At 37.4% G+C, this 23,648-nt stretch overlaps 2 protein-coding genes across 6 annotated transcripts in view; one reads left to right on the top strand and one right to left on the bottom strand.

Moving 5' to 3' along the window:
• ARL13B (ARF like GTPase 13B) overlaps window positions 1–23,648 on the bottom strand; it is a 50,077-nt gene that overhangs the window by 18,329 nt on the left and 8,100 nt on the right. For all 5 annotated transcript variants that reach the window (XM_076350874.1, XM_076350881.1, XM_076350892.1 and 2 more), the window contains one exon: window positions 21,301–21,550. In XM_076350874.1, coding sequence (XP_076206989.1) covers window positions 21,301–21,550 — 250 coding nt within the window. The remainder of the gene's footprint in view (window positions 1–21,300; window positions 21,551–23,648) is intronic.
• STX19 (syntaxin 19) lies at window positions 1,414–11,450 on the top strand. Its single transcript, XM_076350922.1, has 2 exons — window positions 1,414–1,450; window positions 10,069–11,450. Exon 2 carries the CDS (start codon window positions 10,158–10,160, stop codon window positions 11,031–11,033), a length of 876 nt encoding a protein of 291 aa, XP_076207037.1. The 5' UTR covers window positions 1,414–1,450; window positions 10,069–10,157; the 3' UTR covers window positions 11,034–11,450.

The raw sequence follows: 23,648 nt of genomic DNA, 5'->3' as shown, positions 1-23,648 counted from the left end.
CTGCTGCTCATGCACAGGAATGCTAGGTTTTGAGGCAAGTTTTATGCCTAAAACTTCCTTCTTTAGGAAATATGTCAGAGTTATCTTAAAGGATAGACCTTGATTTTAATTTTCCAAGTCAGTAGAACTTCATATATAGCAATTTTTCATGTTTAAAAAACTGTAGGATGTATACATCAAAACATACTTGAAAGCACAGGAGAGTGTCTGTTGGTTTGTCACATTAAGTTTGCTGAGTGAGAAGCTTTCATATATAAAATCATGCTTGGCTTATTTCAATTTCACATAAAGTATATTTGGAACCTTCTTAGTGTAACAAACACTTTACGCAAGAAATAAAGAAAAGGTAGGCACCAACTGCTTTCATATCACGTAGGATTTTTTTAAGCAGCTAGAGAGCTTTTGAACTTTATTTTAAGAGTCATGGGAAACAATGTGGAAAGGGAGTGTATGTGTGCATTGGCACAACTGACATCGTACAGTTCAGTAACAATATTTCTCCTAGAAGCCAGAAGACATGCCAGAGAAAAACAAAGTCTGAATGCAAACTATGAGTGTTCCTTGACCTGTTTCTAAAATGTAAATTACTAAGCAAAGAGGAGAAAAAAAAAAATCAGTATTAAAGTTTACTTTACAATCCAAAGGATTTGGTGAAAAAAAAATCCAGTATGAAAAGGACACATTTGTATCTCAGCTTTCATCAAAAATCCAAGCAGTGTTACAGAAAGGGTTTATTTGGGAAGAGGGTATTTTGTGTGAGGGTATGTGCGCATGCATGTGTTTGTTTTCTTGTTTTGCAGACTTGGACTTTTTTTTTTAAACACTTACTTTCCAACTTACACATTTCTCTCCATTTGTGTGGGATTCTCATACAGTAACATGACACTGAAAACTAAATACTGTAGCAGGTACACACTGGGGGGGTGTGTAATCTGTAAAAGTGTCTCAGGGATGCTGTTTTGGGGGTTAAGTTTAATCAGTTATCACAAACCCAAAATTTTGGGTCAAACCTGCACGGTGGCCATCAAAATTAACAAAGAGCAAAGCATCCCTGAGGTCAAAATATTACAATATCAGAACTATCAACACAATTAAAAGCAACTTAAGGAAAATGTATCTTTATGAGAATGATTTATCTAAGATCAAGAATATTAGTCTTTAAGGCTACTTCAAGAAGCCATAGCTTTGAGTGACTGAATTAGCATTCCTGGGAAAACAAAGAAGAGAGAGAACCTTTGAATTTAACAGCAGTCTACACAAAGGAAAGAACGATGCTGTATTCTTCAGTCTACAGTTGATCTTCTATTTAAAAATGCTTTTCTACCTTTTTTTCCTTCAGAAATTTCATCTCTCATCTATTAAACTTTTTTCTTGGGCAATCCTGTGGACAGCAATCAGTAGGATGTTTTATCCTAGAGAAGTGAGGCCTCAGCAGATATAGCAAGAAAAGGTTTGTTAGTCTCTATGTTTTGCTTATGTTAACATCCATGAAAGTCAAACTCCTGATCCACAAACAGGCAGAAAGATGTCAGTTTGTCAGATGGTTTTGTTTGTTCTTTCCTCTTCAGTTACTGGCAGTTCATTAGCTTTTCGAGGAAGTCACAGAAAACAAAATTATTGATATTTTTAACAAACAAGCAGATAGGAGAACTAGCTAAGTTTCAGGCCGCCCATGGAGACCATAAGGCACTCTAAGATTAAGCTCTGAGCCCCCTCTTTCAGCAGACTTTTTGCAGATTGCCTTTAAAAGCTTTTAACTACACTGAAGTAATCCAAATGGTGGGTGTTAACAAATCTTAAACTACATTCTTCTTCAGCACTCTAAGCCCCTGCACCTTCTGGATTTTTGACAACAATTACAAACCCATCAGTAACTTTTTACTGATTGACACTAGGCTCTTCTCAAATAAGCTGGCTTATTTCATTTCTCTAGTTTGCTTTTCATGCCTTCAATTCTTATGCAAAACAATCCTTTGAATATTAGGTTAAGCTATAATGAAAAGCTGGTGAATAAAGTGCTACAAGATTATCTGCCTGCAAACATCAATTAAGAGTGCTTTCATGCAGTTGCAGGGAGATATGAGAGACATTCCTCTAATTCAACCTTTTCCCTAAACAGTTCCTCCAGGTCACATTTAAATAAGAGAATAGTTCTAAAGAAGATTCTAAACTCACCCTGCTTATAATATCTCTAGGCAACTCTAGAACAACTTCATTCTCATACTACCTTTTGAAGTGGTCACAAGAATGTCAACAATTATAATTTGTTTCATTTTGGTTAAGTGGCCTCATTCTCACCTCAGGTCTGAATCATACTCCTATTTATTGAAAACGTATTTCTCTGACACACTCTGCTCTGCTATCAGTTTAATCACACCTATTGATAAAATAGGCTGCATCCAAAGAGATGTCTGAGCTCACATCAAGAATATTATGTTCAGCTTCCAGATGTGTAACTCCAAAAGCGATGACAATAAGTGATATTGCCATATATTTTTGTAAGAGATTTAAAAAAATTGTAAAAGTGAATTATTTTCTTATACTCTATTACACCTTAATATATCAATACCTAGGCAAACATTAAAGTTGTTTAGTCAAAGTTGCCTGTAAGATACGTTTTTAAAAAAGCTGCCTGGAAATCCTTACATTTATTACAGGTGAGTTCCAAGGCTGTGACACGTAGCTATATGGTCTGACAGAGATGAAATGGGAATGTAAAGTAGGTGGGATGTTGCACAGTACAAATTTTGAGCCTGCAATTCTACTGTCAGGAAGACAAAAATCTTGAAACTGATTTATTGCTATTAGTATAGCAATACAAAGTCGTTAACTAGGAGTTCAAACTATATATCCTATTAAATGGAAAGAATTTCACCTGTCCTCTATCCTGTTGCAGCCCTTTCTCTTACTCCTAATTTATTTTCAAATACTGCTTTAAAATATATCAATATTTGGACCTTAATTACGGGATCTTTCAGCAGAGGAGAGTATGATTTTCTTTCTGGATTTCTGTGACCTATAGGCGGCCATCATATCTGCACCAGCTAATTAAGTGAAGGTGCTGATTTTAGTATTATTCTTGCTGGAAATAAACAAATAAATCCAGGCATCTACAATGTATACATTTACTTCTCTCTACTGCTCATTTCTGAGGTTTCTTAAAGAGCACTACTGACAGTAAATCTCTAGTTTAATAGGGGAAAAAAACCCCCATCAAAACATTAAATAAGTTCTTCAGTTTTGCTTTTAATCAAGGGATACTCCATTCCCTTACCAATTACAGAGAATAATCTACAGACTAACTGATTTGCAGAGTGAGATCATTGTTTTGTCACTCAGGACTTGTAGGTGCAGTATGCGTCACCATAACTGTGACTTACGCCAGTGCAAAAGCATGAACTCACCACCTTCCATTACCCAAAGTATCAGTAGGGAATGTGAGAATTGCAGTTTGTACACATGGAAATGGTGGTAGATGCTTTTCCTCAAGTCTTCCACATCTGCAGTCACGCATTCATAACAAAGGTTCCAAAACTCCAAGGTACAATCTCAGATTTGCCACTGATTCACTGTGCATCTTTGAACCAAATACTTCATAAAATAGCAACAAAAACACGTTCTTCTAATTGGAACATAAGAGAAGTACTGACAGTTGTAGAGATTTCAAAAGTATAAAAGCTTGTAATACAGATGATTCACAAACTGCTATATTCTCCCACTCCACTAATGCTAAAGTCTATACCTTGTATTACTCCCTTCTCTTATCTCTCAGGATTCTTTCCCATATCACGCAACACCCCGCAATCAACACAAGACAGCTACATCTACTACAACATGATTGTGTTACAGATTTCTGGCCAAATGCCCAAGAACATCTGAACTATTTTAAGTAACTAAGGTTTATTTTCCCCCTCTGCATCTCCCTTGGAGGGCTTACTCCAGCAGCATGATTTGGTTACACTGTTCCAGCAACTTTGGACTCATTCTTACTCATCTTATGAACTCCTTGAATGCTCGGACCAGTTTTATTCCATTTGAATCTCACATTTTTACTCAGTATCAACACTTCCCACCTCCCATGATCTATTTCACACTAATTAGGGACCTCCCAAGGTACCTTGCTTCAAATGCACCATTTCTATGCTCCTGCATATTGGTCATTTTGGGTTCAGTGGGTAGCCTTATGGCAGTTATGGCGGGTTACATTGTCTCAACGGCACAAGCAACCAGATTGTATTTCCTCAATGTTACGTAGTAGGCAATACCAGAAGCAATGTGCTACAGGTTATTTCCCAGAGACAAAGCCTGACAAATACAAATGACCTTGGCATATTGGTATTTTTTAATATTAAGAATGAGATGCCCATTAACACTTAAGTCCCCTGTGCTGTAAATGTTACTGATTTTGCACTATCGTATATACTCTGATACCTTAGAGTATATATTTAGCTACCTTCCACATATAATGGCATCTTTTTTTAGGCTCATAACCAGGGCAGGCTCTCTGCCTTCAGTATTTTCCTGTTAAACCACTCCCACACTTCCTACAAACACAAACTTGAACTTAGAACTATTGTTAAATATGCTTAAATATGTTTTTCCAAGGACTTATCATCTTAAGACAGCGATGCTTTAAGAAGATATTTTCATCCAACCACCTTGCTGTGTGATAATCCTTGGTTTGTTTACAAGGTATTTAAGTTAAAGAAAAATTTTTAAACAAAGGAGAACAGAAGTGTAACCTGTAGCAAGATTGCTTACTTTACCCAAAGATATATCTTAAGTCACTAACAGGGCAAGATTCCAAACCACCATCAAACAAGTTCCTTCCTTTCTTGTGAGAATATACAAGAGCACAGCCTTTGAAGCAAACTGAAATTTCAACTCAGACGCCTAGTTTTCCCCACAGACTACTAGGAGTATCTTAAACTGTAGGTATTTAAATGGTATATGTGTCTCACTAATTTTTTGTTGCTCAACTTAAGACACTTCAAGCAGGAATCAAGCTCCAGACCAGAGTATGACTCCAAACATTACTCAGAGCCATTGTGCACAAAAATAAACAGTTATACAGGTTTGTTGGCACCATATAACAGAGCTATAACGTAACTTCACTGCAGCCTGGAAATGGATTAAAAGAAATGAAAAAAGAAAAAAAGATTACTTGTAACCTGAAATTCCTTTGGGACGTGTTTCCTGAAAGTGTCCTCTAACCAGTGCCCTTAAACAACTCATAACTAAGAAACAGGAAAACAAACTAACCCTTATTTTTGTTGCCATCATCAATTTTTGTTGCCATCATTTAAAAAAAAAAAAAAAAGATAGCTATTTCAGCAGAGGTAAAGAAAGGAGTATGATGCAGAACACAAATCATACATTTCAAAGAGCTCTTAAAGAGAGAATTCTGTCCCTTGATTGCCTGCAAGTCCTATTCTCCTGGTGGACCGCAGTATGTTAAACTGAATGTAAAAAGGCATGCAAATTGCATCAAAGATCAAATACAAACTGAGCCCTTTGTGTCAGGCATTTTAATGAAAGTGCTGAATAACCAAGAAATAGTGAACAAAACTATGGAAATTAAAATAAACAGGAGTTTTTTGGTGAGTTGGGGGGTGAGGAGGAAATAAAACAATTCATCAAAGCCAAAAAAGAAGCCATTAAATCTAATTACAACCAGTAACAAGAGTTCCATATGATCAATTTACCTACTTCACATATCCACTTATGCCTTTTAACTTAATGCAGCCCAAATCTCATTTTTGGATGTAGGCTCCCTGTTTACTGGGTCTACTGATAAATTAGATAGGTGGAAGAATATTTTATATGGCTGCTTTGCAATTAAGCAAAAAGACCTTTCAACTTTTTTTTTTTCCTTAAAAAATGTGAGGAAATAATATAAAAATTTTCATTTCCATCAAATTCATTATATTTGAATTTAGGACATACTTTATCATCATGACAGATTAATGACAGTGGTCCAGTCATCAGGATCTATTATTCCCCTAGTCAGTGTGCTGAGGTAGTTGTCATTATAAAGACTTTCCCAGCCACGTATGTCATCAGTTTGACTAGAGAGATTCATAATTCTGATGAGCGACACAGTAAAGTTATCAGAAGTCAAAGACTCTTGCAATACCCTTAAAATGTATTTGACAAGGATGTGAAAATTGTGTTCCTGAACCTGTCAACTATATATAGACGCCTACCAGAAGAACAAATACAAACTTAATCACCAGTGGATCTGCATGATAAAAACACATTGAGGGGCGGGGAGGGAAGCCTTTCTAGAAGGTAAGGTATGCCAGAGTGACCAAACTGAAATGCCACATGTGCATTCCTACTTTTTCTCCCCAAATATGTGTATGAAAGCACATCAACTCTGAGTACAACTAAGGTACTCGGCAAAACTGGGCCTGATTCTTCCTCCTTTCCCTTCCTTACCCCTGCCACCTCCTCCCCAAATCCATCCTGTAGCCTGGTCTGTTCTTTGGCTATGCTTTCAATCTTACATTGCTTCTAAGTGTGAACAGAGAAAGCACAGTGCCACATCAGTTTGACTAAGTTAATTGCAGCCATATTATTAGAGCAACTCCATTTCTACAGATTATCTTTTATTAAAGACCAGCTAGCAGCTTGTGATTCTGGCTCCGAACATATGGTTTCAGCAACAGTAACAGTTCAGATAAAAAGATGACACAGCAGCATTTATGACTGAGGAATGGCCAGAAACATGGGCAGACCTCACCGATGCTCTTCAGATTTATATGTGTAAGAGCATTTAGGGCCATTTCTAAACATAGTCAATAATTTGAAGCTACAGTTTATCAAGCTAATGCTTTCCCATCTACGGATTTGCTTTGCCTTTACTGCAGTCAGACTCTTAGCTATTTTAACCCAAATTTTCCAACCTTCAATGAAGAAAAAGTCCGATGAGGATGTGCTAGGCTGTGCTACTTTATCACTTCAGAAGGATCATCTTTTAAAATCTTTTTTTGAATGTACGGGACACACCAAGTCACTGGCGTGCTTTCAGTCCACATATTCCCTTTACTCAGCTCTAAAAGAATGGGCATATTCTCCCTTTATTGACAAAAACTTCAAGGAAATAGATCTTTCATCTCAATCAAAAGAACAACAGGATATGCCCCTATGCATATACACAAACACATAGTACAACAACAAGGACTCAGTATATGAACAAAGCGTGTTGTGGAACACTCAAGAAGTCAAGCCAACGATTCCCAAGGTTATCTTCATCATGAAGACATCCTTATTTATTAGAAACCAGCATGCGTTTCAGTTGCCAGTATAATCAACCACATTTATTGACAAGCACGTTCAGCAGCAGGTTTTGAATGCAAGCCCGATAGGATATAAGATATGAAACTAGGGTTCAATTGCTTACATTCCACTCTTTAGCGAGACTGATGTTTGAACAAGAAAAAAAAAATATTCCATTAACAGCAATCTTAAGTATTTTCTGCTTACTTCTTTGCAAGTTTGATATTTGAGAATATTTGCAGATTCTGTTGCTTTTTTCCTCCACCCCCCCACCCCTCCCAAGGAATACAGCTATTTCAAGACCAATGCACTCAAAACATTGAGAAGTAGATGTCAATCATTAATGGATACACAAATTGAAGATGAAGCCCAGTATAGTTCTTATGCTCCTGTGTTTAACTTACTTTCAAACCACAGGAGATTAATCATATGAAAAATTGGCAACTGCCCTTTTGAGAAATTGTATTGTGTTCTGAAGGAGTAACTGGATGACTGCACACATGTTTTAGAGCTTTTCAGTAATTACTTGCATTCTCTTAGATACAAGAAAGTCTTGCCACCTCACATAAGCATTAATGGTGCCCTTATAACTTGCTTTTAATCACAGGCTTGTCAAGCCATGCTAAATTAACATGGGTCAACAGATGCGTTAGGCTATACTAAAACAGATTTTCAGGTCACTTCTCTGAAGCCTTGTTTAGCACTCGTGGTTCCTTTCACATGCCCCAGACTGAACTTTCCCTGTGGCAGTCTCAGTGGTGCCAAGAAGCTCTGAAACATTCCTGAAGAATGTTATCTTGAAGAAATTGCCTGACTTCTGCTGTGGGGAGATACACAGCAAGTTAGGCAATGAAGAGGAATTACTATAACAAAATCAATACATGTTGCATTTTCCCCACCCCAAAGCGGTGTTTTCCAATAAATTACTTGCAAGCTTGCCTGATCACAAGTCTCAGTATATTACTGTAACTTCTAATGACTGCCAGGCTTTTTGGATTCTCTTGGTGTGAATCAACAAACACTAAATTCAGATATTAAGGCATTAAGGGGGCAGGGGGGAAGCAGTAAGGGAAATCCACACGGGGGTAGAATATCAACATTCTTCCTCACGATTGATCTCCGTAGCATTTCAAGTTTTGGTTTTCAGCTAATCCTCCTGCAGACAGCCAGATTTAAGTCTGTGGAAGACATGTTCACACTGTTCAACTCCATGACTTATATTACACAAAAATCTATTTAGGGACTTTAAATATGGATCAGGGATCAGAGATACCACAGCAGTTATCATTTGAAGCTGTTGGAATGTAACAAAGTCATTTGCATATTGACAGGTTACTGGATTGATCCTTTGTAGTTATTACAAATGCCTCCTTTTGGATATAGACAAATACTGCATTTGCTTACTAAAAAAAAACCACCACAAAACCAAACCCGAAAAAACCCCACCAAAACTTTAGAATTGGGGTTTAAGAAGAAATGCACCTATCAAACACTACTATTTCAGAAGACTGCCCTGAAACCTCTGAAAACAGCCAAAAGATACTACTGTACTGTTTAACATTTATGCTTGAACAACCCTTTGAAAGACACACATTTGATTTAACAAGAAGGCCCTAAGTAAAAATCCCATAACCTTCTAGCCCTGAACATTTTACTGGAATTTTCTATTCCTGATCATAGTGTCCATGGAAAGCATTCATGTAGAGTTTGAGGAAAATACTTTCTTGCCTATAATTAAAAATAGTTGAACCTAGAAATTTTCTAACACACACACACACACAATAGAAACTTTCTCGTAATTGTATCTTCAGTAAAGTTTGCACAACAGCTAGGGTAGAACTAAGTCCACTTTCTATTAAATAAGAAACAATACTGAATTGTATCCCACTATGGTGTACAAAGTAGATTTGCACAAATTTTATGAAGACTGCAAATGACAACGTAAGAACAGACAGTAATCCAAAAAACACTTAGAAAAATCTTCAAGCCGCAACATTAGTGATATGGATCCACCTCTATGAAAACTCAGACATTAAAAAATAATACGTATTTTCATGCTAAATTATTAGAGTTCTGTTGTTCTGTTTTGCTGTAGAGTTGACTGCTTCAGTTACTACCAGTTTAACTCCCCAGGCAAGGGAAGGCAAGGAAAATGGAGAAAGATTTTTCAGTGTGGCTAACTAAAAGCCTAAAGTAGCTTATTCATGCCAGAACTCTGATTCATTAGTCTGTCTCATAACCTCAAAAGCTAAAGTGTGTGTTTCCTACTGAGAATCTAAAAATGCAGCAGCAGATTCACTTCTATTTCCAAAAAGATTTAAAAGTTTATTAGTTTTCATCAGATAAGGAATTCAGAAAAAATAAAGACTTTGAGTTACTCCTCTCTTCCTCCCCAAAATAAAAGTCCTTTCCACATGCCATATTCCTCATTGTCCTAGATTCTGGACCCTACACCACAAATCTCCCACAAAAATGGGCTTGGGCTACAAGTCACTGTATGTAGAAAAAACATTATAGTGAAGAAGCTGAGAAAACACTGTTAACCATACCCATCTGAAGATAAATTAAAAACTTTAGGTTATGATTAAGTCCTACAGGACCTGGATTAAATGGTGGAGTGCACTGACACCACCTATCTTGTATATTTGTTCAGAATACCTACCATTTCCAATTCACTGCTACTTTTACTTTACTTTTGTGCAGAGGGAAGTAGCTCCAATCTCCAAAACTACTTTTCATGTATACGGATAACTGCTAACATTGATTGTTGTAACACTTTGATTACAGTGAAACAAGAAAAAAAAAAAGACATTGGAGTTAACTCCCTGTGTTGCAAGAGGGGGGAAAAAACCTGAAAAAACCTGGACACAAAAACCATGAGAGACCGCCTCCAAGAGCTTAAACTGAGAGCTAAGGAACTACAGATAGCTGGAGAAAACAACGGTGCAACCGTACAAGAAGAGCAGGAGGAGTTTGAACAGCAGGCCATTATTTATGAAAATGAGCCCATAACTGAAAGGCACTTGCACGAAATCCAGAAGCTTCAGAATGAAATTAATAATTTGGTGGAGGAAGTTCATAAATTCAGTCAACAACAAAAAAGCCTAGTATCATCAATGAGAAGATTCAGTGTTCTTAAAAAGGAATCTAACATAGCAAAAGAAATAAAAATTCAAGCAGAGCACATACGAAAGTGTTTGGATGAACTGTCAAAAACAGTGAAAAAAGCTGAAAATGAACATGGGCCATCACGTGCCACAGTAAGAATTCTAGCTTCCCAGCACGCTTTCTTATCCCAGCGTTACCTAAATGCTATGCTCTCATACAACGATGCTATAACTGCTAAGCAAGAGAAATGCAGGAGATTTATTGCCCGTCAGCTTGAAGTAGCTGGTAAAGAGGTATCCGAGGAAGAAGTCAATGACATGCTCCAACAAGGAAAATGGGAGATTTTCAATGAAAATCTACTCACTGAAGTAAAAATTACCAAAGCCCAGCTTTCGGAGATTGAACAGAGACACAAAGAACTAGTCAATCTGGAGAACCAGATCAAAGATATAAAGGAACTTTTTATCCAGATATCACTTCTGGTGGAGGAGCAAGGGGAGATGATCAACAACATTGAAATCAGTATGAACAACACTCAAGAATACACTCAAATATCTACAGAAAAATTTGGGCTTGCAGTCAAGTATCGAAAAAGAAACCCTTGCAAAGCAGTATGCTGCTGGTGTTGTCGATGCTGCAAATGACAAAAGAAATGAACTGTTTGAAATACCAATGGTTCGTACTTAGCAAACTGATCTCCTAAAGCAGTCTCAGGATCCCTTGATTGCTCCCCATTTCCCCTTCCACACGGCTCTCAGGAAAAACAGCATCTGTTTTTCCAAATAGACTTAGAAGAATGCAAAGAGATCTTCATCTGTCCCTGAATTTTATGGTTTCCACAGAAACACATGAACTAGAGGAAAGGATCAAAGGACACGAGTGACACTTTTTTTGTTCTTCCATTCATGAGAAGCTAAAACAAGGTGGCAACAAACCACCTGTGCTTTTGGGAAGCATCAAAAATACTGTTAATCTCAAAGACAGGATTCAGAAGAACGGTTTAGTTACCTTTTATAAAATAATAATTAGTGGTTTTAATTGCCTTGTGGTTTTTTAGCACTCGTGGTTTTTTAGCACTCATATTTACTTGGTTCAAATTCTAATCTTTTTTCAGGAATCATTACTAACAATCCAGAACCTGATGCCTAAACAAAACAAGAAGTCAGAAAACAGTTATCAGGAGCGTTTCAATACTGCCTCTATAGGAAAAGTTACTTACAGGCTTACTTACCTACTTAACACCATGAAATAATGCTCATGTTATAGTAGGACAACATGCACTGTCTTATGGAATGCAAAACAGACATTGGGTTATTTATTTTAATAACACCATTCTGTATTTCTTACAGATAGGAGTTGAGCTGGTATTTTCTGAACACATTAAAGATCACTAGCAGCAGAAGACCATGTCACCAAACCTACAGGGACATTTGTTAGCAGCCTGCTGAGAAGCCAAGCATTACTAAACTGACGTAGAGATATTTACATTATTCAACTACATAGGCAGACCCCTAGCAGGTAATGATAGAGGAATATGATACTTTATTACACAGTGATAAGACATGTTCTTACTGCTGCCTAGCCTATCTAAATATGCAGTTGCCTCTGCAGTCTCAGTTTTGCTAGTACAAAAATGAAGGAAAAAAATATAATGAAAAATAGAACTCCATCCTTATAAAAATAAACATAATCTAGAATCAAAGAATGATTTGGGTTGGAAGGAACTTCTGGGGGACATCCAGACCAACCTCTTGCTCAAACTCTTGCTCAAATCAAGACAGGAATTTCCCTGGTTGCAGCTCTTGTCACCGCTTCTCATCCTACCACCATGCCTCTGAGAAGAGCCTTGTTCCAGTATCTCCACACCTTACTAGTAGGCAGCAGGAAGATCTCTCCCTTAGTTTCTTCATATTAAGTCCAAACAAATGCAGCTTTCTGACTCTCCTCATATATCACACGCTCTAATACCCGGGCAGTTTGGACTCACTATAGTATAATCAACATTTGTCTTCACGGTCTTGTAGTGGGAAGTCTACAACTGGACACGGTGTAGGACATGCATTTATTTGTACAACTACAGGAGCGGCCAGAAGAACTAGTCGAGGGTTTCCAGAACTCTAAATGGTTCCATGAAATTCTGCTGATTGTAGAAGCCTAGGATCCTCATGTAGGTATGCAAGACAGACGCCTAAAGTAGTAAATATGAATACCTCCCCTGAGTACCTAAAACAGAGCAGCTAGCCATTGACTCAACCTGTCCCTGAAGATAACTTAGATGTTCTTTATGAAATAGCTGAATTAGCAAGACAGGAAGTATACCACTGCTTTATTTTGCAGCAGCAGTTATTTCTGCGGTGAAGAGAAGCAAGCAGACGCGGAATGCTTTTGCTTTCCATAGTCCCAATGGTTGGCTTCTGCCCTGTACCGAACCCTTTTGGAACTGAATGAGAAATAGTGCTCTAATGCAATTTAACAGAAAATAACAATGCAACTGAGATTAAAAAAAGTTATTTCCAAAAAGAAAAGAAAAAAAACACCAAAACCAAACACCAAACCAGGAACGTATTTCTGAACTCCTTTATGCTGTGCAAAGACACAGTCAATACCACAATATGTGGATACAGTCAGAGAAGTCAAAGCAAATTGCACTGCAATTCTGAAAGACATTAAGTGAGCTAGATGTCTCTGATTTTTTTTCCACCAGATGCAATTAATCTACTATCAAAAGGGACTACTGAATTATTTTCACATTGCGATATTTATAAATAGTTGGATTTCTTCCATCCCAGCTTAAAATTGCAACTGAAATTAACTGTTATCAAAGGACAATCAGAGGTCTGAGCCTTAAAGTGAAAAAGATTGTTTACACAATAGCGACAAAAAATGAAATTAAATAATGACACCACTGATACTATTCCATTAAATAATCTCCCTTAACTGTTACATATATGGAAGCTACCTTTACATTCCAAGGGCAGAGTAGAAACTAGCCAATAAGCAATACAGAGAAAAAAGTCGCTATGGCCAACATGCTCTTTCATATATATATATAATGTATGTATAGAAACGTATATAATACACACAGAAATATGCACTACACAGGAACACCACCCCATCTTCTTTTCCTGTTTTTACTTTCAGGAAAAAAAAAAAAGGTACATAACAGATAGCCCTTTCCTTCTCTCCTGGGCCCTTAAAAAGAAAGGCATTACGGTACTTCTGTGAAGGATTATTGCAGCCAGCATTGACAGAAGAGAAAACAAAATATAACAAACACCACCTGTTTACACAGCATCCCCCATGCAGGAGTGTTCACACAAGCATCCTTATCTGAGGGAGAAATATGTTCCTGGGCTAGCCCTTCCCCTTCATGCAACAGATACGTTTCTTTGAAGTAAACATGGTCGTCTTAAACAAGAGCTGTACTTTAAATCCTGGAAGAAAACTCGAGTTTCACTAATACTCAGGAAGACAAATGCCTATCCATACACGAGTAAATAATTCAAGTAGTTTTCAGCTGTATATTGGTTAGAAAATGATAAAACGGAAACATACATAACATGCTGCAGAAGAACTGAGAAGACAGAAAACCAGAAAGACTTGTGGAAAGCTTTTTCTTAATACAATTTGATATTGAGCATTCAAAATGATTTAACAGCAGAAATTTTGCAGTAATCATTAAAATAACTTTCCAGTGGTTCTTTTAGTTACATAGTTACGCAGAAGAGCAAACAAATTAAAGCAGAGCTGCTAGTGTTCTAATAAGAAATGTGAAATATTAATAGCTATAATCCCTCATCACTAAAATAACAGGTGGAAAGTAGCTTTCTACTAAAAAAAAAAAAAAAAAAAAGAAAAGAAAATCTGCCCAGAAATCTCTCTGGTGTAAAAATATCAGCCATAGCACATGGACTTTTATTTCCTCTTGCATGTGTTTCATGTCAAAGTAAAAAAAAAAAAACCACACACACACACAAAAATAACCCCAAACAAAACCAGTATTTGCCTACATAATGATGTGTAAGTGTTCCTTTCTGATAAAAGGACAAAAAAATTTCTAAGAGAAGAAAATTTAAACTTGCATACCTATATGTCTTGAGGATGCTGACAGAAGAATTGATCCACGAATGTAAGAACTGTAAGAACTCTTACTTTCTACAACTCAATTTTCCCATACATAACAGACTGATTAACTACTTAAGCACTTGAGTGTTAAACGAGGCCTACACGAGCAAAGCAAACATAAATTAAGTAATAACACTGAACAGTAAAAAAAAAATGCCAAATATAAAGCTTAACGTCTTCAAGTAATTTTTACTAAGAGTCAGTAACAGCCAATACTATCAGCACTTCAGGAAAACTGTCTTAAAATGATACTGTGATACTTTCATGGGCGGTGATAGATCAGATGCCAAAGTACCAATTCAATTTGAAGCAAGTATCACACTGAACAATATCAGAGCTCTTATATTCCCATATTACTGTAATATAGAGTGTCGTGTTCCAATCTTATGCCCACATTGCACAATTCAGCCTATTCTCTTTCCAGGCTATTAGGCCTCCACTTCTCCCTGAAGAGTGCTCAGGCTCGCTATCCATTCCTTTATCAGGGAGGAGGAGGAGCAAGAGTTGTCTTCCCCTCTATTTTTCTTCTGCCAGCAGTGTATCTTCTTACCCCTGGCAAAAAGCAGAGTTGCCACATGCATAGGCATATTATCGGATGAGGGCATACCATAATACAATAGGTTGGGACGGAAGAAAAGATGGCAAAACATTCAAGGTCAGGTCAGACGGGGCTCTGAGCAACCTGATCTAGTTGAAGATGTCCCTGCCCACGGCAGGGGGGTTGGACTAGATGGCCTTTAGAGGTCCCTTCCAACCCAAACTATTCTATGATTCTATGAAAAGGAAGAGTGGGCCAGCGACTCCAACTCTGCTTTGCTCTGTAGCGAAGACTGCATACCAAACTCTTTAGTAATGGATCCTGTTCTCCACTGTGAAATGAGACCCATCTACCCATGATAAATTCACGGCGGTATCTTGCTAGCACTACTCACAGTATAAAGTTGATTACGAACAAAAAACAGCTAAGACGACATGCAGTGACATAAATTGACATTAATTCCCAGTGCTTTTCAGAAAGGACTGTTGCTTGTTTCGGCAGATGTAAAACAAAATAGGAAAAATATTCTGGGGAAATGTTCTGTTATTCAAAGCAATAATAGCAATAGTGCATTTACTGGGAAAAGCTAGCATTTTAAAAAACCACAGATTTTTAACTTTAAGAAAAAAAGTTACTTTCTCCAGAATAACACACATACATTTTTCAAGGACCTACTCTTCTACTGGAAAGATTTTAAATTATTTGTTGTGGATATAATTTTCCACATACTTCATAAAAGCACTGAGGGCCTCATTTGCATACCTCCCTATACATTATGATTAAAACACTTCTACTGCACACATCACAGTCCTAGCTGGACAACATACCCAAAATTGTTCTCTCACCTCTCCTCCCCACCTTCTTCCAAATACACACATTAACTTAGTTGCTCACCTGGGTGATAAATTATTACTAATTTATGTTATAACACAAATTACGTGTTTATAATTTAATTATATATATAATAAATTAAATGTCTTTGTGGACAGTGCCAGAGAGCAAGCTCTGACCCCTGGATAAAGTGGTGCGGACTGGCATCCACGTATGCTGTTTGGAGTGAAGAGCTTTTGGAAATCCCCTTCTGGAGAGGACTGGTCACATCCACACTACAGCACTTGACCCCAATTTCTTGTGGGATGCATGTGACATGATGTGACATCCCTCTGGCCTTAGGACTTACATACATAAAATTATTTTATTTTTAATTCAACATGTCCAAAATAATAAGTGTAATGCATCTCATGAAAGAATCGTTCATGCTGATATCATATGCTTGAAGTTTTGGGACCTAGCATGAGGGCATATAGTGTGCAAGACCTGCTGATGTAGTGTTGGAGACCTGTCCTGATTAGTAGGAGCTGAAGTTGGAATGGTCTACACCCTTACTATCTGGCCAAACTACAGTGTTACACAGACATGTCATCTCAGGAAGAGGGAGGACACGCAACTGTTTCTCTCCAAGAAGATATAAGTCAATCAGCTACCACATACACAGTATGGCTCATTGTGGTGACAGCACCCAAAGAACAACAAAAAAAAGGCGGGGAGAGGGGAGGGAGTGAATGACTAAATTTCTCAGTGTAGACACACCACATAATTACTGTGCTGTTCAAAATGGAAAAAAAAACATTTAATCTGTCTACTTTCATTAAGGACTGTGTGTCAAAGACTCCCAAGCCTTTCCTGGTGACCATTAACTATATCACTGTTGAAGTTTGTTCCTATTCTTGGGGGTTTTGTGTATGTTCTTTTTTGATTTGGGTTTGGTTTTTTTTGGTTGGTTGGGGGTTTTTGGGGGGTTCTTTTGGGATTTTTTTTGGGTTTTGTTTTTTTCTTTACAACTCCAACTCCACATCAGCAAATGAGAAAATCTTGAAACTGAATGAATCTACAGAGCATTGAACAAATATATAGAGCAGTGGACAAGCCTGCCATCATGTAACAGCAAACAACTGGAGAATACTTTTATTTAAATGTTACTATCATCGGAGACGTTTTTACTATAATGAACCAGACACCATAGTTATAAACAACATTATCTTTTTACAGGAAGAAACATACAGTTATCTAAATTGGCATATGTTATTTTCTTTTTTAAATCTTTAAAGATAAAAAGGAGATATATTTAGATAAAGGAACTTCATGATTCAGCATATATTTTACCCATTACATCACATCAAAATTTGCTTACCTGAGCAGAAAGCTTTTTTCCCCCCACTACTTTTTTGGACCATTTTTGCAAGGACAGTTAGCTTCTACAGTAACCGTACCGCTGATCTGTATCAAATTCACATGGGTAGAAGAGAGAGACCAACACTAGTTTTGATTCATTCACTTCACCTATTCTCAAAGGCAACAGACAGCAGAGTACTTCGCTTGTTGCGCCACAACCAAACACAGCATGTGCTTACCCAGCCAGAGAGGAAATGCTGAAGAGGGGAAGGGGAAGGGGAAGGGGAAGGGGAAGGGGAAGGGGAAGGGGAAGGGGAAGGGGAAGGGGAAGGGGAAGGGGAAGGGGAAGGGGAAGGGGAAGGGGAAGGGGAAGGGGAAGGGGAAGGGGAAGGGGAAGGGGAAGGGGAAGGGGAAGGGGAAGGGGAAGGGGAAGGGGAAGGGGAAGGGGAAGGGGAAGGGGAAGGGGGATAAGACTTCAGGAACTAGTGAGAGAGGTCAGGGTATGTCAGAAAAGGTGAGTATATTAAGGAAGGTGTTTATTCATTAGTACAGAGTTATACAAATCGTATTTTATTTCCTTTTGGAATTATTATTGAACAACCAATTTTCTAAAAGCATTCAACAACAGCACTCTTAATCCAAATCCTTGTGGAGTTCTGAACACCAGGAACTCTACCAGTAAAACAGGATGAAAGTTCTAGTAAGCATTAATTTACCTAACAGAGAATGCAACTTCTGTTTCAAGTTTTTCTTTTATATATGCTGAGGTAGTCTACGGTATAAAGGCAGATTAGGAAGAGAACTCTGACAGATCAGAATTCCTGTCCAGAGGCAAATTCCTGCCTCCTTACCATCGCTACAACTTCAGTATCACTCCTTTCCAAGTTTTATTAACTAATAAGGAAAATATACGGAGCACAGCCACAAATATGATATTGATAACCTGATAACTGGAGTGTTCCTTTACAAATACATGAATTTAATTGTCTGGTAAGCAATGGTTTATTTCAAAGGTCCATCCTAGCTACCAGTCACGAAGATTTTATTTTTCCCTGATCCAACTGCAAAATTAGTTTTGTCCAGATAGATGAAAGCCCATAAATGCAAAAGAAAAAAGTAATTCTGTCTTTTTGATTGTCATCTACCAGAAGTACACACACACAAAAAAAAAAGGAAAAAGCGCATAACCAGCAGGCTATTTCAAAGACAAGCGGATGCTAGGTACACACAATGATACACCTGGTGATGCATATACAGCAACTTCTGCTGCTGCCTTCAAAATCCAGAATGGACCTGCATCCAATCTTACAGCATATTTATATATACTTCATTGTATAAGATACTGCATACAGCACAAGTTAGGGTAAATAACATTAGCCTAAAATTCAGTGCTGACTGTTGAAATTTTGGTGCATTGGTTCAATCTATGCTTAAAAAGAAACATGAATATCCAGTATAAACATTTTAATTGTTTCATTCTGAACAAGTCAGCAATACCTCTTTCATCATTCTTCAGCACACACACACTTTGAAGTTATAGCTCACTCCTTTTCATTCCTTTAGAGTTTAGTTTCTTTTATTAGTTTTTAAGATGATAATTGGTAATTAATAAAACATTAATGAATAAGCGCTTTCTATTTAAGCATACAAATAACATAGCAGAGAAATCTGTGCACCTACAGACAGCAGAGAGTAAACAAATTACACCTGTTTTTCTGCTTCTCCTTGTTTATTTCAAGTGCTGGAGGAACAAAGCAGTAGTCCAGACCAGAGACACACTTGTGGAGTGTGGAAATCACAGAGAAGGAGTCTCTCTCCTCTGGCACGAAATCATAACAGTATTCTATGAAGAGAGAAATAGATTTTGCTCTGCACTGCAAGAGCATGGGAGAGAAGGGAGTTACTTAAACTTCAACTTTCCTGGATTCAATACTCAGAGGTCACTGTATTGTTTTCAGTAAATACTGCCCTTCACACAAACATGCATAGACTAAAATGCACTAATTAGAAACTTATCAAGATATTAGGGAACTTATTGCTACGTGGATACCAAGTATCTCATTATTAAAAAAAACAAAACAAAACAAAAAGTTGAACATCCTTAGAAGATAATATTAAAAAAGGCTAACTTTCACCACAAATTTGGAAATCTGCTGTTTCCTTTATTCTGCTCTTGATACTTTTTCATTTTTCAGTTTTAGGGACTCAAGGGAAAAAAGTTTACGCCACCGAACTCTTATTTGGCAAGTGTGAGCGACAGGGATTTGCATCTCCACCAAAGGCATCTTCAGGGAAGGGAAGGTACATGAGACCAGTTTAATCTCATTTGCTAAGCACTCAATTTTCATATCACAAACACGAGTGCTTACTGATCAAGCCTTCCTGCTTCACAACTTGCAGGCTTCACAATATAAGTAGTGCTCCAAATGCTGGAACAAATTCTAGGGTTTACGTGATTTGAACATGCCAAAAGTAGCATAGCTATGCCATGAACACAGACACCAAACAGAAAACAAAGACAAGACAGGAAAGAATTCATAACTCAAGATGCAGGCTCATATAGGGAACATAAAACAAAGAACTACTGGATCCCTCCACAGAACTGGGACACTGCAAGAGCAAATTCTGTTCACAGGCTTGAGGTTCAATCAATTAGAAGGCAATAACATCAACAAACTTAGTTTAGTCACCATTAGACTCAGTTAATACACTCTGCCTTCTGATTAGCTACTGACATGGATCGAAAAGCAGGATCGAGTCCCAGGGAAGTGAGTGGGCTCTCTGCAGGTACAGCCAGCCACCCAGATAAACTCTATTACAGGATTAGAGCATAGAGATTTCTATTAAAAAAAACCTAAAGTTGTATTTATTTAGAAAAACTGCACAGTTGTCAACTGTCATGGTTGCATTTTCAGAACAGATTTGAGTGAAACTAGCTGCATTAAGTTGTTTTATTGCCTTCCCTGTAGTAATGACATTCAGATAGCAATGGAAGTTAAAATCTATTTTTCAACATACACACTATTAGCTTGCTGAACTACACTCCACTTGATCAAAACAGATTAGCCAGTTTCACCCTCAAACCACCAGAGCACCACTACTTAAAAGTAAGAGGCCTCTCCTCTTAGCTTTACAGGTTCTTTATGATATCACAGAAATGTTGTGTAATTGCTGTGTTATGGAGGTCTTATGCCCACCAGACATAAACATATTGTCCTGATAAACCATTTTAAACTTCCATAGTTTATTTTGTAACTTCAAAAGGGTATTTGTCCTCAAAGACCTTTTGTGTGGCTGAATTTAATAAAATATGTTATTTCCAATATTTTACAAAACCTAGTTTTTAAGCAGAGAAGTTCATAAATCTATCTGTTCTGTGAAAGAATGTCTCTAGACCTTTTGAAACTTTTTCATTAAAACACATGCACTGAAACAAAAGTGCATGCCAAATACTATTAAAGTAAGCCTTCTTTAATGAGATTTTGCTGACCATGTATCAGCAGCACCACCATGTGTTAAGTGAACAAGACATTTATTGCTGAGAGATTACTGGTATTGCAGAATTTAATCAACCATTTACAATTTAAGTAATTGATGTAGGCCTAAATAGTAACAATATTTTTACACCATGTTGCCATGCCAAATTTGCAAAGCCTTTAATCTATCATACCATTTTGAGCAATATTAGAATTTTAAAGAGTTTAAAAAAAAACTTATTATTTTTCCACTGCTAATGAAAGAGAAGAGAAATAAATATCCCTGAGAAGGACTAAATAAGAGCTAATGTCAGATGCAGTGAATGGATTCAGTATATCACCATGTATAACTCAAGAGGGAAAGACAGACAGACAGACAAGGCTTTGTTCACTAGTATGATACTAAGATTGGCATAAATAAATACCTCAGAAATACTGTAAAACTAATTGTAATATTGCTTAGTGCTAAAGTTACAGTAGTATTAGTGTACTTTATACTTATGTTTATACTATACATAAATACCTCTTTAGAAGGTGTATTGAAGGTCAAAATTTACAAAATTTCAGATTATTAGGAGAACATTTATTAACATTACTTACACTAACACGGGTTTTCCTGATATCTTAGGGCTATTTAAAACTTCTATCATGGCTTGCTTTGTTTCTTCCATTCTTGCAATGTCACTGGAATCCACAACAAATATTACACCGTAGGACTCAGCATAGTAATTTCTCCAGATATTTCGAATTCGTTTTCCACCTCCCAAATCAAAGATGGTGACTTCAAAGCGTCCCTGTTTAAGGTCAATCTTGGAAAACCCAACTGTTGGAGCCACATCTTCAGGAGACTCTGCCAGAGTTCAAAGAAGAAAGCCTTCAGTAAAAAGTGTCCTTAGTTATTTAAAAAGGTTTTTACATTGTGATTTGTGTAGCAAAATTCATATTTTAAAAACATGGGGCAAATTTTCCCTGTTAAGTGACACCATATTGCTAACCACATATTTTTTACATTAAGATTTTCCCTCTCCTCAGGTAATTAACACACTAGTCTCTCAATCAGTTACTTTAATTTAGATAGGAGCACCGGGGGGGGGGGGGAAAAGAGCCAAAAATGCAATTTTTAATATTTAACGCCACAGTTAAATTGCAGTGGTGTTCAGGGTACTGCAGTTTTTACTTTCCCCCTCACCACCAATGCTCCCATCTGAACAGTTGCACAGCATTTGCATGGTATTAATCCAAGTTTGAGAAGGAAAACAAACAAAACAGTTAATGTGTTATGACCTGGGAAGCCTTGTGCTCTGCCAGATTTATTCTTTATCCCTCATGGTTGCCCAAACAGCTTCAAAAGTTCAAACCAAGGGCTGAGATGAAGTGACTGAAACCATATTCTTCTGAGATGTAAACTACTTGATTCCCTTTATTCAAGATCAGGTTTTGGCCTTTGTCTGTTTATTTTTATTTTCTGTTTTTTAGTTCACCATGCAATATGCTAAAAACCTATCACTTTATATTTAAGACTTTTGCTTGCTGTCTTCCTTTCCGGAGGGCAAAGAAAGCCTGTACTTGCCTCACACCACTAAGCTGTCTCTGCAGGAGTGAGTTAATTGGATCTCTGCAACTGTTTTATGTAGCTTGGTAGCACAAGGCAGGAGAAACAGATGTAAAATTCAGCTTGTTGAGAGGAAGAAATGAAGGTATGGTCAAAAGCACCGAGCTCTTAAGAGCAGTGAAAAAGCTAAATCACCACCAGCCTTCTGCTACCACGTTCCTTTTTTGAAAGAATCCTTCACACACAGCCGAGATGGGGATTCAGAACAGACCCCTTGGCTACAATGGTATAAGCCAAGACTCCAGCAAGAGAAGGGTCCTGGACCCCCATTTGTGAAAAACTACACCTTCAAAACACAGCAGACTTTATTTTGAAGAACATTTTGCACTATGAGCTGTAAGTATGTGCTCTTACAAGAGAACAATGTAAACATGAGGGTTGGTTAAGGGTGAAAGTTATTGATGGTGCTGAATGTAAGGGGATACTGCCAAAACATCTGCTCCTATTGTACGGTCAGGTCTCCAATAATAAACAGTCTTCAATGTAAAAACAGGGTCTGCCATATAAGCTGCAGATCCATTTTGGCACATATGTCTTTGGTGACCATGCTGATTTGCCTAGGTTTAAGGGTCCTAAGAACTGAAATACATCTGGTTTCTGCTAAAACCCAGCAATCATAACTGCAGTCTCCTCCTACAGGCTGTATGACTGGTGCACAGCCAAAAATACTGGTTTTATCAACCCTGAAGACTAACTGAAGGTTCTAATCTCTGCAACCTCTGTTAAGGAAAAAAACAATTGCTTTCTAAGGCAAGCACTATTCAAGCCCTGGGAAAGAGTCACAGAGGCCAGAACTATCTTTTCCTGGAGTTTCCCTTTAGAAATACCCATCTTTATCCCATTTTTTCCCAGAAAAAAAGGACTTTTAGAAGTAACTGTTGCATTTAGCTGATAAAGGTATTAAAGTTGATTTTGAAACAGAATGGAAGGCTAAATAGCAAAGCACTCGTATTTTCAGGGCAAAGATTCAGGAATATAAATGAGAGAATATTCATAACTTTATTCACACTTTAGCAAACTCATGAACATATATAACACACGTAAACAGAAAGTCGAGGTGGAGTCTCAAAGTCTGCAAAAACACTACTAAGTACTCTCTTGTTGTTACACAAGATTAAAGTTATTTAGAAAAACAATCCCAGAAGGGAAAAAAAAACCCATACAGAATTTTTGTTTTCATAAGCACAAGTTTTATCTCCAGTTATATCCCACTTGCATGTGTTATTGGATGGTGCAAAGTACCCTCCAAAATCAAGTGGTCTCTTACGGAAGTAAGTGCCTAGAAAATTGCTAGTGCTTTTCTGGTGATAAATAATGATATAAAAGATGTATCACT

The sequence above is a fragment of the Aptenodytes patagonicus genome, chromosome 1, assembly GCF_965638725.1.
Source record: "Aptenodytes patagonicus chromosome 1, bAptPat1.pri.cur, whole genome shotgun sequence".
Taxonomy (NCBI): domain Eukaryota; kingdom Metazoa; phylum Chordata; class Aves; order Sphenisciformes; family Spheniscidae; genus Aptenodytes; species Aptenodytes patagonicus.
Note: the sequence above shows the minus strand (reverse complement) of the source record. Positions and strands in the feature narration are given on the sequence as shown.